Source organism: Cynoglossus semilaevis, chromosome 8 (assembly GCF_000523025.1).
Source record: "Cynoglossus semilaevis isolate Cse_v1.0 chromosome 8, Cse_v1.0, whole genome shotgun sequence".
NCBI lineage: Eukaryota > Metazoa > Chordata > Actinopteri > Pleuronectiformes > Cynoglossidae > Cynoglossus > Cynoglossus semilaevis.
This window is the reverse complement of record NC_024314.1, coordinates 24,126,562-24,141,523: the sequence shown is the minus strand read 5'-3', so window position 1 is coordinate 24,141,523 and position 14,962 is coordinate 24,126,562. Positions and strand designations below refer to the sequence as shown.

Sequence of the window (14,962 nt, the reverse complement as noted above, 5' to 3'; positions counted from 1 at the left end):
GGTAAACTCGTCTTTCAGTGCCTGTCACTTGTCCTGTGTTTAATTCCTCCAAATCTGCAGGAGTCTGTGTGTTCACGGCCCTATTTTTTTTTTCAAATGTATGTTTTCACGGCAGCAATCATAAATCATGGTCTGCTCTGACCCATAAGCGCCTGTCACACTTGGTCTCGCCGCACTGTTAGACAAGTGTTTACACTAGCCATGCTGTCTGAATGGGCTTTCTTTTCCTCTTACAAACGTGGGCCAGTGATTTCAGCTGACAGATTTACGCTAGTCTTTTCATCGCGGTCCAACCTTCAGAGCACGTAAGTCGAGCCGTGTTTGACCTGCAGATCTTAAAACAAACATCAATTAGACGACAGCGGAGAGAAGTGATGTCTCATTTCATCACATCACAGTGCAGCGTTCTGTCACTTACAGCATCTGTCTGTTAACATTCTCCCTGCTGCACCACATCAATATGAACCCACTATAATTGACCTGACTTTCCAGTTGATGAAATGTGAAATATCTTTTTGACACCTACTTGTGTAAGGTTAAACTTTTGGGCTTTTAGTGATTATTACCCTTAAAAAGAGAATAAGTATATGATTTTCAGTTGAGAGAAATGACATTCTTAGATCAGTCTCTGTCCTAGGCTGTGATTCTTACACTATTTTTTTATCACCTCAGTGCTCGTGGTCCACCTCCTCACAATGTACGAGGCCAGGGCCTCTACCCAGCTCCCAGGTCGCTCCCAGAGAGCGGAGAAGACAGTTTAGTCCAGGCCATTCTCAACCTGGACAGAGGGTACGAGTCAAATTACACATTTCTATAGTTAGAGTTATTGCATGGGGCAGGGCGTGGCAAAACATGTTAATTGTGTATTAATTATAGTTATATTAAAATATACATTTTTGACTGGACTTCTTTAATATTGATATTTTTGAAGTTTGTGTTGCTATTTGCATTTTGTGACTGCAAGCCTATTTGTTTCGCAGTAGAAGGTGTCATCTCATTTTAAGGACACTAGAGGGCAGCATTGTACTTTGTTTACACTTTTTGTTTACACGTTCTGAATCAGTGTAATACAAAGAGGAAATAAGTCAGGCTGACGTTCTGAATCAGTGTAATACAAAGAGGCTTAGTATTTTATTTTAAAAAAAATGTGACACTCGTGACAACACCGTGTTTGTGAACTACTAAGACTATGACTGGTTTTATGTTTTTTGTATATTTTTAGGGAGGACAGAGACCATTACAGGAGAAAAGCCGGCCCCTTCCCTTCCCTCAGGGAACGTTCTCCGGTCCGCCGTGAGGCAGCCCGTTCCCCTCACAGCCGCTCGGGCTCCAGCGTTAGCAGCAGAGGCTACTCACCAGACAGAACCAAGCCACTGCCATTCCCCTCGCAGCAAAGCAAGAGTATGTAGCGCTCACTTCCTGTCACCTGGTGCAGCATGGAGCGTTTATTTAGCATAGTTTACATTTCTGAACCACACTGCGGCTAAATCACGTCACTGTCTGTCCATCTTTTTAAAATGTAACACAGGTGCAGATGGTCCTGATGGTCACACGGGAGTTACTGATCACCTCTGGGGGTCGCTGTTTGCTCAGCAAAGCGGACATGACACTTTGGGTCTGTACTTTTGAGCATGTGACCAAAAATCCTATTTTTGAGTGTAAAAAAAAAATCTTTCTTTTCTCACACGTCACTCTGCATCTCTGTCATGTCAACCTTTTACATCTTGGAGTTGTTTGTCACAGGATTTGAGAGTAACAAAAACAAAGGGATGGAATTAAAAAGGCTTTTTTTTTTAAAATATCTAACTTCCGGTGATTTGCTACATAAAGATTTTGTGGATGCGTAGTGGAGACAACATATATATATTTATATAATATATTATATATATTTCTATTGTTTTACTACTACATGGTGCATTGAGTAATAATTTGAATAGTTTAATTGTATAAACCAGTGGTTTATCTGCACATTTACTAATGCTAACCAAAGACAAATATGTTGCTATTTAGTTAAATAATTAGTCAAAAAGTTTCCAGAAATCATAGTAAGTTATTTAAAAAAAATACCCCCTGTTTCAGTGCACTTAAAAAAGTAAGTGTCTCTTTGTTTTCTGCACTCTCCGTCTCTAAAATTGATAACATCTCTTTGTTTTCTGCACTCTCCGTCTCTTCGTATAATGTTGCATTAAATCCATTCAAGCTTCCATTTTTTTTAATCTTTCTAACTATTCTAATAACTTGATATCAAAATTTGTTGGTTCTTGTGTTTTAAGTCAATCATATACTGTATCCATTGGTTGTTCTTAAACTGCTGTAGTCAGATCAGTTAGCACACCACCAGCTAGCTAATGGCTACTGACTTCATGCTATGGTCTTCCTGCAGGCTATGAAGACACGTATTCACAGAGCAAGATGACGGGTGAGTGCCCTTACAAGAAGTCAATCACGTCAGGGTGACATGACATGTGCTTGATTTGTTTGGGAAACATACAAAGGTTAGCATCGTTAAACTTAAACCTATTCCGGGTCTTCGTAACCCGAGAGAGACGGAGAGCATTTCTAATGTGTCCTGCAGCCGGCCTTCCTCCCCACTTCGTCTGTCACTTTGTCAGGCCTCATAAAAATGCCACCAGGTCGTGTGTGGATGAGGAGGGTGACGGTATAGGGTGTCTGATGGATATTCCTGAAGCAATAATACTGGCATCATGATGGTTTTTTTTATATATTCAATGTAAGGCTGCAGTTTTACAGACCCCGGTTATTAACACTCTTGTCCAACTCTTCAGACAAAATTCCTGGCCTCTCCAGAGAAGGCTCACCACACAGTGCAACATCTATCAAGGTGAGTTCCAGCATGTCAAATAATGATCAGCATCATTCAATCACTGTACAACAGAAAGCCTCATTTTCTGTTGCCTTTGATCACAACAAGTCGTTTGTTCCAACCACCTGCTGTGATGCTTGTTCTGTACCACACACCAATCTGTCACCGCACAGCCGTTTGCACCTGGAACGTCTTAAATTCTATCCCTCTAATAAACATCAAGTCCCATGGAAGAGTCTTAATGGGTTTTAAAGTACCACTTGTACACAGCACGAAAGCCCCGTCCTGGACTTTGTTTTACTTTAACCTCAGTCACATGACACATCATGATGTACTAATAGCCTGTAATGTTTTTGATTTTTTTTTTTTTACATTTTGAACATTATCTAAAAGTAAATTTCCTTGGTCCTTTGTTAAATATTTGTAGAAAGTGTTAATATTTGTGTCAGCTCGTAACTTGTTTGCTTGTCTAATAACTACGATCTTTGTCACTGACCCAAGAAAAGTCCCTGTTGAAAACAGTTCAGAACAACTGGGTTGTTTAAATATGCAATTTGTTTTTTATAGTCAACACATTTTCTTAATTCCAGACAATTAATCATGGAATTAAACTGAATAGCTTTTTTTTTGCTGTTGGCAAGCAAGCTTAACAAGCCTAATACTTGTATACTGTGTTATAGCCCATTTTAATATGGTGTTGCTGACTAGCCGTTAAATCCTCTCTGTCTGATCAAGCTGCTTGGGCACCAATGCTTTATTGAACACAGAAAACAACAAGCTGCTTTAATGCCTTTTTGTCCGCACAAAAAAGATGCTTTGCAGTTACTGCCTGAGCAGACAAGCAATCCAAAACATTATCAATGTTAATTAACCAACAAAACAACAAAATTCCTTTAAAGAAAGTGAAACTGAATAGAAACGTTTCTCTACGTTTTCCCGTTGATTTTTAGTGGTTATAGTTACTTTTAGTCAGTTCTTTGTGGTTAAAAAAACCCCAAACAAAACCATTAAGTAATTAAGTGATTTTATAGCACACAACGGTTACAATCACATCTCTTTTAAAAAAAAAAAAAAAATTCCATCCTCATCATTTGTGTGTTGTAACGTCTTTACAAGCTGCATGGAGTCACTTTGATCAAACAGCCAATAAAACTAAATGTTCCCTTAATGTCCCTAAAGTCCCATTAGTTATCTCATTACCAGCCCTCAGATCTTTGTGATGACTTTGTTTGGTCATTACATGTTTCTTTTTTGCCGATTTTATTTCAAATGCATCAGTGGGAGCTCGTGAATGTCTAACGCATGAGAAATTACAAGGTGTGTCTCAGAAACGAACCTTTCTTCTGCATTTTCCTTTCTGAGATCCACCCACCTCCACCCCATCAACTGCTGTGATCAAAGATTTCAACAAAGTGCTCCACCCTGCACTCACACACACACACACACACACACACACTGCTGCTGTTTGATCTAGCCTGTGGTGCATTATTGTTCTCTGCTCTTGGGGGCACAAACCCATAACCTTGGCCGAGATGAAAGTGTTAGTGCTGTGCCCCCTGCACTAATGGCCCCTGTTGCTGCCTGCTGCTGAGATTCAACAAACAAAGACAGGCTCTCTGGAGCCACACCAAGACAGAACCTAAAGAGCAGCAGCCCTAGTTGTAGGTCTGGCTTTGACTGTGACCCGGGGTGGTTCAGAGGGGAGAGAAGGTCTGTCCCAAAAAAAATATGAAAAGGTCACTTGAGGGGTTTCTTGTCAGGAGGTAAAGAAAAAAAGTCTCAAAAGTTTTACTCTTGACAATCCAAGAAAAACAACCAATTCTCTTTCCTTTTCTGTACAACTTGTCTGTATCTGTGGTTCATGTTTGGAGTTAAAAGTAAAAAAAAAGACACTGAAGACTGACATGCACACACACACACATACACCGTTTGAAATTTTTACCTACGTCTCCATTAAAAACTAAATTGCTGCAGGCGAGGAATCTGAAGGAGGAATAATTGGATGCTGCCTTCACGGGTCCTCCCTCTTTATTTTAGACCACACTCGATGTTCAGTTAAAACATCTCCTGTAATTTCTTACCCATCATCATCTACCATCATATGCCTCTGATATGTGTAATACTGGCACGTTTGCCTCAATGTTTAGGTGGAGTGGCATCAGTACCACGGTATAGTAACAGTATAGAATTATTGGTTGTATTTTTTCATCATCCCATCTTAAAAAAAAGACCACCATGGATATTTTTGAAGTTTATGTTTATATGTCTTTTATTTTTTGTAATTTTTTTTTACCTCCAACCTTAGGAAGAGAGCCATCCTTCAGAAGCAGAAAAATGCGAGGTACCGGTGGCTTCTCAGGTAGCGCCTGTGGTCGCTCCTGTTGTACCTCCTTCAGTCGTTCCTGGTCTAACGGCCGCGATGGAGAAGACCCAGAGGCCGACGGAAAACCTTCAGGAACGACGGGCCCAGGCCATCGCAGCTAAAGCCCAGGAGATAGAGAAGGTGATTTTTTTTTTCTCACTCTTGAGATGATATTCTACGTAGCTTGGTCGTAAAGTCATTTGACTAAATTATTCCATTGAGATAAAGATATAATGAGTTCAATGAATGTCTTAAAAATCGATTATTCCATTGAGATAAAGAAATGAGTTCAATGAATGTCTTAAAAATCATCATATTAACCACACAAATCATAAGTCTCAGCCCAACACTGCTGTTTTACATTTGATGACTTTAAAAAGACCCATAATCAGAGCCATTCCAGTGACATAAACAAGCACAAAGAACAAACAGCAGAGAGCTTAAAAATCAATGCAATAATGTTTTTCATTTTTTGTATAAATCAAGTAAACGGAACTAACATGAACACCATCCAATACAGAAAAATAAATAAACTAGCTTTTCAACCACTGCATTTATGTACACTCAAATCATCTTTCTTCCCCATGACTCGTCCCTAATAAACTGGCCTTCATTGTATGTCACATGCAACACCCAAACATGCAACACCCGAACATGCAACACCCTAACATGCAACACCCTAACATGCAACACCCTAACCCTAATGTTGGAATACAAATAATATAATATAATACGCCACAAAAATCACAAAACAATGTTTTCTACTATTCTCCAATGGCTACTTTTATAGTTTTCATATTACAAGTCGGTCATTTGTAAAACTTCCTCATAACTGTCATCATCACATTCCATGAAAACCACTCCACGTCCAGCACATGATGCCTCACAGTTGGTGGCTTTGGGGTTGTTTTTTTTTTTCTTTCTTGCACAACAAAAAAAAGGATAACAGTCGGCCATTATGTAACAATTCAACCAGCAAATGACTTTTTCCGTCCACCAATCACAGCAGCTAGTGCGTCCTAAAATGCACCAGTCACTTCCACAGACACTGGTTTCAGACCAGTGCAGTCATCAAGCCAGAGCGGCTGCCAGGTTTAAACAGCATCTTGCTGGTTTCCTGGTTCCTCTTGTTAATCTCCCATCCTGACTCCACGACTGCAAGAAGTACTCATTAGACTCTGTACATGCACTCACACACAAACATTTGGAACTTATATATATATACACATAAACACATAAAAGAAAAACAGAAACACAAGTGCAGCTCGGGCAGATTATACGTTTGCACATACAATAAATTGGTAGGTGAACCGTTTCACTGAGCCAAAAGCACCCGAGGCCCTGGGTTCCAGCGCTGCTCCGTTATCTAATGAAGGCAATTCCTGCACCAGTGAGCCTTACCACTGCTTTACTGGGGCCATTAAACCTGAGCCAGCGCTGTCCCGGAGTGCACACTGAGCTCACACATTGAGCTGCGCCGCAGAGCCCACGGGCTGCTATAACACTGCTGCTGACGCTGCAGCCTCTGGCTGGTTTTATGGCCTGTCTATTCCTCTCCCATCTGTGTCTCCTGGTTCATTTTTACGAGTCAAACTCTCACATCCAAGCTCCATTGTTTGAGCTTTTGAGAGCTATTGTCAGGAATTCATTAAGATAAGCCTCATTAATGATGTCATTTTTTTTTTTTTTTATTGCTCTAATCCTTAATTCTTGTGGCAACCGTGATGAACCGTGAAGAATGGTGTTGAAGTTTCTCGTTTCCATTCTACCATTCTTGATTGTATTAATTTTTATATATATATATATATAAACTGTTTCCTTAGTTGTACAGTTCTTGTAAAAACCCGTGTGAATGTTGTTTGTGGCTGAAAGACCGGAACATCGAGTCACGACTTTGTGTGAGAACTCTCTTAAAAACCGGATCAGAAATAGAAATAACTACAACTTAATTTTGGCCAGCGTCTGTCTTTTTACAGTACAAGTCTAGGAAAGCAGCAGCATTTCTTTCATCTGTATAATTTAAAACCCAAAAGGCTCCGCATTAACATGGTTGGTTACCGACCTAAGTGTTCGAGACATTTGCCCTTAAGACTTTATAACTACCGCGTGAGATCTAAATGTCCAGAATGCAGAGCGATTTCTCTGAAGTCCAACTTTTCTTTTGCCAGTCCAAGCAACTTTTTGACTGCGTGCTCTGCCAAGTCACTGCTGCGTCTCAGTTGCATTCGGGCATCTGTGTTTAACTGCTCATCAAGTGTCGGCCAGATGTTTAGCTCTCGGCACCCAATCTAGTCTAGCCATCTTGTCCACAGGGGCACAAACACACTCCTGTCCAGTAGCTACTTCTGGATGTCTTATAAAATGTCAGACGCTGGACTCAGGTTCCTTTGCCAGATCACTGTTTAGGTGTGTGTGTGTGTGTGTGTGTTTGTGGTTTAGAGAAATTCAACCAGAACCATCCAGTGTCTCTATCACAGTTGGTTTTGGCTGCCGTGCTGGTTCTTAAGGGGTAAAAATGCATGAGTGTTGATTCATTTCACTTATTTTTGTCAGGGCCACATCGCTTGGAAAAGTGTAACAAATTGTTTTCCATCAATTAACGAGAGGCCGGGGCCGTGGTCTCATTTGCCCTGCCGTCAGTTTAAGGCTGATTATTAGTCGTCGTCTTGTCTGTGACATTTTTACTTTGGCAAAAAAAAAAGAAAAAGAACGTCTGGCTCGTCGGTATTGTGCATTTTTGAGTGTGTAATAATAGAAATGTACAAACTGCAAAATAATATGATCAGAAGCATGTGTGTGTGTTTATACATTGTATAGCACTTCAACTGTTAGGTTTATGTTTAACATTTATTTAAATTTAGTATTTCTTTAGTAGAGTCAAATGATTAAATTTTTTAAATCTGATTAATCACAGGACAGCTGTAGATTAATGATTAGTTACAATCAATTACTCATGATTAATTGAGATAACACAGAGTTTCTCTAAGTCTTTATTGTGTTTTGGTATGGCGCTCCATTCTTGAACACCTTAGACAACCGTACAAAAACAACAAACATTATATCCTAATATAATCCCAGGTTGGGTTTTGCCAGGACGGGCATTTGGTGTATGTTTAATTCTGCAAAGTAAGTTGGTTATATAATAGTGAATTTAAAATATATCTCATTTAAAATTTGTATTGATTTATGCATTGACATGATTATAATATATTCATAAAGATATTATAATAATTTAATAGTCAAATACTAAATTTCTAATGCAAGTGATTAATCTTATCCAGGCTTTAATCTTGTGATTAATCTACACCAACTTTAATGGCGAAAGTATTTACAAAAACAGACAGTTCTTGACCAACCTCCACCCACATGTCAAGAACTGGTCCTTCCCTTCCTTCTGGTTGGATGATGAGGGTGGGATTTCAGGAAGCGCAGTCGAGTGCAGGATGTATATTTTCAGCACTTTGTTATCTAAGAACTTCCCCCCTTGAAGCCAGCGTCAGCACATGTGATTAGAAACGTCCTCCATCACAACAGTTGAACATCATGTACTGTAATCAGCTGTTGAAACTCCACCTATGCCTTTGTTACTGAGCGAAAATCAAATGTACGTGATGTTTGAACTGTTTCCGACTGTAGTGTAACACATTTTCTTTTGTACGCGAGGAACGTATAGGAACGCCCAGAGGCGGGGCCGTCTGTGGTGATTCCTGTAATTGTTAAATACCTGACGGTTGCCCTGCAATCGAACAAAAATGATGGTGCAGATGCTTCAGAGTAGTATTTGTGTAACTCTTGAAATTGTTATATAAGAAACTGCATGCTTACATATGTTTACGCAACACTTTACTGCTGATCCAGTTTACACCAGATCTTAACTTGTGATTTCTTAGTAGCTCAGTCCGAGCTCTTCTTTCTAGGAACTCAGTGAAATGATATAAATAAAAGGTCAGTGAATTACAACACCCGACGGGCCAAAGACTACAGTTTGTATCCAGGAAATGCTGAAACTCAGCCTTGCTCAGCTAACTTCATGAACCCGTAGTGCACGGGTCCACACACACACACACACACACACACATACACACACAAATGTTCATATCAGTCTGCAGTCCTTGTGCGTTTGCCTATGGGACCTAGACTCAGTGCCACATCCAATAAACAGTGTTGGAAGTCAACTCTCTTCGCTGGCCTTGCGTAAGTGAACTGAAGTAATGAATGTTATGACACCATAAATTATGAAGGTAAGTTCAGGTGCAGTGACCATGACAAAGTATTGCTGGCGGGGGGAGGGGGGAATCCATAAAGAAACATTAAAAAGATTACTATATTTTCTTTTTCTTTAGTTAAAACTAAATTATCCATTAGAGATTATACTTAAAAACTGACTCTAATCAAGACACTCGACATGAATACATGATGCAATAACCTACCCAGTGGAAATCAGTGCTTCTTTTGATACACTGTAGTATCAAATTTTCCTGCGAAGATGGACTGATTAGCTTGCTTGCCAACAGCAAAATTCCATACCAGCAGTGTGTCAAAATGAGTTGCTACTATGCTTTTTCTAACACAGTGACCAACTTAACTTTCACATTTTCCGAGGTACAGGACAAATGATAATTATAATAAAAAACGCTGCTTCCTGAAACCCGTTGTGTTTAGCAGGGATACCTTCAGGACTTGTCATTATGCACAATAGTCTGTCTTGAAGTAATGGAGTATTATTAGTAGGGTTCATTTCGGTCGGTCATCAGTCTCCAAATACGTATATTTGCTCTTTGGATGAAAGAACCTGACACAGAAGTATGGGATCATGTATTCAGATTACTTTACTGTAGAGGAACTGTCAGCTTTAACATCATATTCAGTCAAGCCTATTTTGGTGTTCGGCCAATCAAATGACTCTTTGGAGAGGCGGCTGTTCCCTCCAATTTTAGGGGACATTTAAGACTGGGTGTGAAATGGCATCTCCCTAACAAGAACTCCAACACCTCTTCCTCATTGTCCCACAAACACCTCTTATGCCTCTGGGGCTCTACTGAAGTGAGGCCTTTATGGCATTTGTCCTATATAAAGGACCCTGTTAAACTTGAGAGGAGTAGTGTTAATCGTTTGACGCTACATGATGTGTGTTAACGCCACAGTGCTCGGGATCAGTGTCACTGGGGTATTGACACCAAGGCGACAGGTGGAACAGGAAGGAAGAAGTTTTTCATCACCTCAATTAAGACCTTCTCCTTTTGGAGCTCATAACCTTCAGCCTGTCGACACATAAATCTACATAACAGTGGTTGTAAATGTGTCTCTTGTCTTTTTTTGTAAAGCTAAGCTCTCACTCATTTGTCCATGTCCTGTCTACGCTCAGATGTACCGCCAGGACTGCGAGACGTTTGGCATTGTAGTGAAGATGCTGGTTGCGAAAGACCCAAACCTGGAGAAGCAACTGCAGGTTCCCCTCAGGGAGAACCTTGGAGAGATTCGTGAGCGATGCCTTGAGGAACTGAAACTCTTCATTAACCAGTTGGACAGTGTGGTCCGACAACCAGAAACCTCCATCTGTGACTCAAACACTCCGTCAACGTCGTCACTCACGGGTCATAAACTTTCAAAAACTACGGTGAATCACAGATCCTCATACTGACACGCTGGACTTTTTCCGATTTCGCTTAAATTAGACGGATTGAGGATAAGTTGACTGCTAGCCATACTGGACTTGTTGGATATACTCTGGAAGCTGCATTGAAGACATTTTGACCGGATTCTCATCTGAGACAGACACAGCTGTGCATCTGGATTAGTTAATTAATTTGGAATGGCTCAGTGTTAAGTGTTGACCAGAACATTTTTACTACTAAGTTCTCCTGTTGAGTCTACTAAAGTCTGTCAAATGTCATTTTTGTTAATTTAAAAAAAGGAGGTGCACCTTTTACCCCTCAGTTGAAATGGTTAACATGGTTTAACATTTTTTATCCTATTTTCTTTTTAATAAGAATGGAAGTCTTCTTTTTTGTAGTATATTTACGGCAATGTATTACTTTATAAATTATAAGGCAGTCAGACGTTAAGCGCTGCTAACTTTGTAACAGTTCATCTTTACTGTATATATTTGTACTGTTTAACAAGGGCCCATGTTTTGTCTTTTGACTTTTCAAAGTGTTTATCTCTCATAAAATCATGAAACGTCAAGTGTTATTTTTCTTTTGCACAAACACTCCGGAATCTGTAGTTAAATTATTTCCGATGTCAACATTTTATGTTACCAATTAATACAATTTGACGATATATATTTCATATATCATATACAGTGGAACCTTGGTTCTCAAACTTAATTTGTTCCTGAAGTCACTTTGTGAACACAAAAGTTCAAAAACTGAAGCCATTTCTCCCATAGGAATCAATGTAAAATGGATTAATCTGTTCCTGGACCCCAGATGACTGCTTATTCTAACCTTTTCAACGATATTTTGTGTACCGGTTCATACATGACACCAACTAAAAAATAATTTGATCTAACAAAAAAAGATAAACACCACTTAATACAGAATAAAGCTATAAAAAGGAAAGGCAATTTCATTCATATTTACTGGTGCTGACGAGTCGTGATAACACAATGTTCAATTCACATTCTCACAAATTGTCTCCGGAATACTGTCGCCAACCAACTGCTTTTCACTGATACAAATCAGTAGCAACTTTTCCACTTCTTCTAATGTCTGGGATCTTTGCTTGGTGATCACAGTCACTCCTTTGGCAACTTTTATCTTCTTTTATTACTTACTTGTTCTTAATGATGGTACAAGTCAAATCGACTTTGCCAAGCCATACTGTAAAGCTATAGCTGAAACATGAACACCATTCTCATGCTTTCATTTAATCTCTTTCTTCACTTCTATTGCTAACAGTTCATAGTGTGTATCCCGAACGTGGGCTTAAGCAAGACTAACACCACACTCTCAATCACTCAGTGAGCACTTGCTGCCCACGTGATATTGTTGGCTTGTTAGACAACCGAGTTATTATACCTCAACTGGGGCAAGATTTGGTTTGTAAACCAAATTGTTTCGAAAAGGGAGGCGTTCGAAAACCGAGGTTCCACTGTATATATTTCTATATTTGCGTATCAATACTTTTTATTGATTATTTTGCCTGTTAACAGTTTGGATTGCATGCTATTACACAGATAATGCTTAAGATGATGAATGAAGAATTGATATCTAAAAGAACATTTAAAGTCACAAATTTATAATATAAAAAAATTCAGCAAACCTAAAGATTTTCAAGCTTTGAAAAATATTTTATTACGAACTTCTTTACATCACAAACAATCAGTCGGTTATGTCTGAGCAAGAGTATTGAAGTATTGAAGAGTTGAACATAAAAAACAATTCTACCATGAGTGACTACTGTGGGATTTACACAAGTTGACAAGTTGTGGCAGAGTTATATTGGCACTTGACAGTGTTTGTGAAGTGGCACCATCTTTAATTCTTAGTTTCAGGTCGGTTTGTTTACCATTTTTTGTATACATCATACACATCAAAAGAAATAATTCTTATTACACGAATATAAAAAATACCAGTATTAAATTCTTAACTTAGTATATACATTATCATTTTGAACTGTAATGCTTTAAATTATTATTTGGTTAGCTTTCTATTTTCTACTTTACCAAAACTCGTCTACAACAGCCTCGCCGTTTTAACACACAAAATTACATTGCTGCAAAACATCTGTGGCCATTTTCAAAACGACTTGAAAAGAAATGCTGAAAATAAAAGAAATGTTTGAAGTTTGCAAATTGCGCTGGCTTAGGAAAGTCTACCAACATACTAGGTCACGCTTCAGTTTGGTGCTAAAATTCCTCCGGCTTTGTTCTCTTACTTTTATCTTGACACAAAGTGACGTATCTTGACCACAAAACCATGTTTATGCAAGTTATACATCAGACATTTAACATGAGGAAATTCTTCCTATTTTGTAGTGCAGATTTCAATGTCCGTGCACTCCTAACCGTTAGGAGATGATGCAGTTTTTGGAACGGTGACCCTTTCTGCGGCCAGTCTTCGAGCCGTGAATCTGACAAGAGAGGGCTGTCACCCTTGTGGGTAAATCCTCCGCATAGTAACGGCCAACCATTCGGGGCTGAGGGATTGGCTGACCCAAAAAGAAGCCTTCCTCCTCTGAGTCCGATGATGAAGATGAACAAGTAGAGCACCAGTCTTCATCGTCTCTATAGAGTCCCATGAAGTGCTCCACCTGTTGGTCTCCTTGTGTTGCGCCTAGCATATAGTCTGATCGGGTTTGCGGATAGGCCTTGGGCAGCCTTTGAGAGGGATGCTGTGGAAGAACGGCACCGCTCTGTGGATTGACCAACCCCTGCTGGTGGTGCTCATATAGCCTCTGTGATTTGTCTAATGGAACCATGTGAAGGGCATTGTCCGAACGGGTTTTGCGACTCCTGTGGTGTCGACCTTGCTTGCGGTTGTGCTGCTTGCTTCGCCCATGATGACTTGATGGGCGATTCCTCTCTGGGCCCCTTTCATCAGGGTAATAAATCCTTCTCTGTGGCTTCTCACTCATTGGATGCTTCCTAATACTGACATCATAACCATCATTGTAGCCATTGTCCACAGTGTCATCTGAGAACTTGACCACCTGTGGAGGCCTGGATTGGGACTTGCTCCTCCTCAAAGCTGGTGCATGGACAAAAGAGGAAGGAAGTCCTTCAGAATGTGGGGACAATGGCATCCGGCCTCCTGATGCAGCTCCCCTTATTGCTAATGCAACTTCCTCCTCGTCTTCCTTCTCAATATTTAGGTTCAGAGAGTTGGTACTGTGGTGATGATGAGATGAATTGAAGGTCCCCATGTTGCTCATCTTCTCACAGTCCTCTGGCACAGACGGATCCTGCACTGAAAGTGTGTACACTACAGGTCTGTCTCTGCCATCTCCATCCACAGAGGCACCTAGCAAGAATAAACAAAGAAGGAACATGTTTGATGTTTGCACACTACACTGCAGTATTGACTGAAAATATCAACAACTTTGTCCTTACCGGTTATGTTGGATAGTGCTAAAGAGTCCATTGAGTCTCCAACACCCTGCTCAACCTTTCTTAGCTCGTCAGCAATGCACTCGAGGGAATCCTCGTACCACTGCCTGGTCTCTGTCCAGAAGGGCTGTCCTCCAGTGCCAGGTTGGTCCTGATCCAACTCCAGCTCTTGAATTTTTCTGGCACTTGCAGGACCTGGATGACTACCATAAGCAGAATCCCCCATTCCATCCTGGGACTGAGCCCAGTACATTTCAGGCAGGTGTTTCTTACTTATCAATCCAGGACTAAGGCTGTTTGCCCGGGACTGATTGGAAGTCTGGCTCTGAGTGGGACTGGCAGGGGTTGGAGAGGAGGCTTTGACGCCCATGGATGTCATTTCAGGCTTCAGCCAGGGATCAGAGAGACTTATCAAACGGTCATTGCTAGGGATTGGTGATTTGAGAGATGGCTGCTGGAGTTGATGTAACATGCCCCGATCTCCAAACTTGAGCAGGAGTTGAGTCATATAGTCCTCATGTTGGGCCCACTCCTCTGGGTTCTCATCTCCACAGGCATCCTGCTCCTCTCGTTCTCTCCAGAATCTATCTTCTATGCCAAGATGAGCCAACTTACGTCCTACAATATCAACTTCAGCATCTCTATCAGCCTCACTATTCCTCAACTTGTAGTCAAATGATGGTGCAGTCGCAGGGGGATTAAACACCTGTGAGTGTCTCAGCTG

The 14,962-nt window shown here is 40.4% G+C and overlaps 2 protein-coding genes across 4 annotated transcripts in view; one reads left to right on the top strand and one right to left on the bottom strand.

The window, feature by feature from the left end:
- LOC103382841 (periphilin-1) overlaps positions 1-11,744 on the top strand; it is a 13,177-nt gene extending 1,433 nt beyond the window's left edge. Inside the window, exons 5-11 of the mRNA XM_017034345.2 lie at positions 673-789; positions 1,223-1,401; positions 1,529-1,615; positions 2,384-2,419; positions 2,787-2,842; positions 5,130-5,327; positions 10,552-11,744. Coding sequence (XP_016889834.1) covers positions 673-789; positions 1,223-1,401; positions 1,529-1,615; positions 2,384-2,419; positions 2,787-2,842; positions 5,130-5,327; positions 10,552-10,827 — 949 coding nt within the window. The 3' untranslated portion in view covers positions 10,828-11,744. The remainder of the gene's footprint in view (positions 1-672; positions 790-1,222; positions 1,402-1,528; positions 1,616-2,383; positions 2,420-2,786; positions 2,843-5,129; positions 5,328-10,551) is intronic.
- A 715-nt stretch (positions 11,745-12,459) lies between these two features.
- Positions 12,460-14,962, bottom strand: part of prickle1b (prickle homolog 1b) — a 28,262-nt gene continuing 25,759 nt past the window's right edge. For 2 of the 3 annotated variants that reach the window (XM_008315771.3, XM_017034344.2), the window contains exons 7-8: positions 14,242-14,962; positions 13,200-14,152 (exon numbers count right to left, since the gene is read on the bottom strand). The exon at positions 14,242-14,962 is cut by the window's right edge and continues 260 nt beyond it. In XM_008315771.3, the coding sequence (XP_008313993.1) occupies positions 13,200-14,152; positions 14,242-14,962 (1,674 nt within the window). Of the gene's footprint in view, positions 14,153-14,241 lie in introns of all 3 variants that reach the window. The other variant, XM_008315770.3, reaches the window with a different exon arrangement.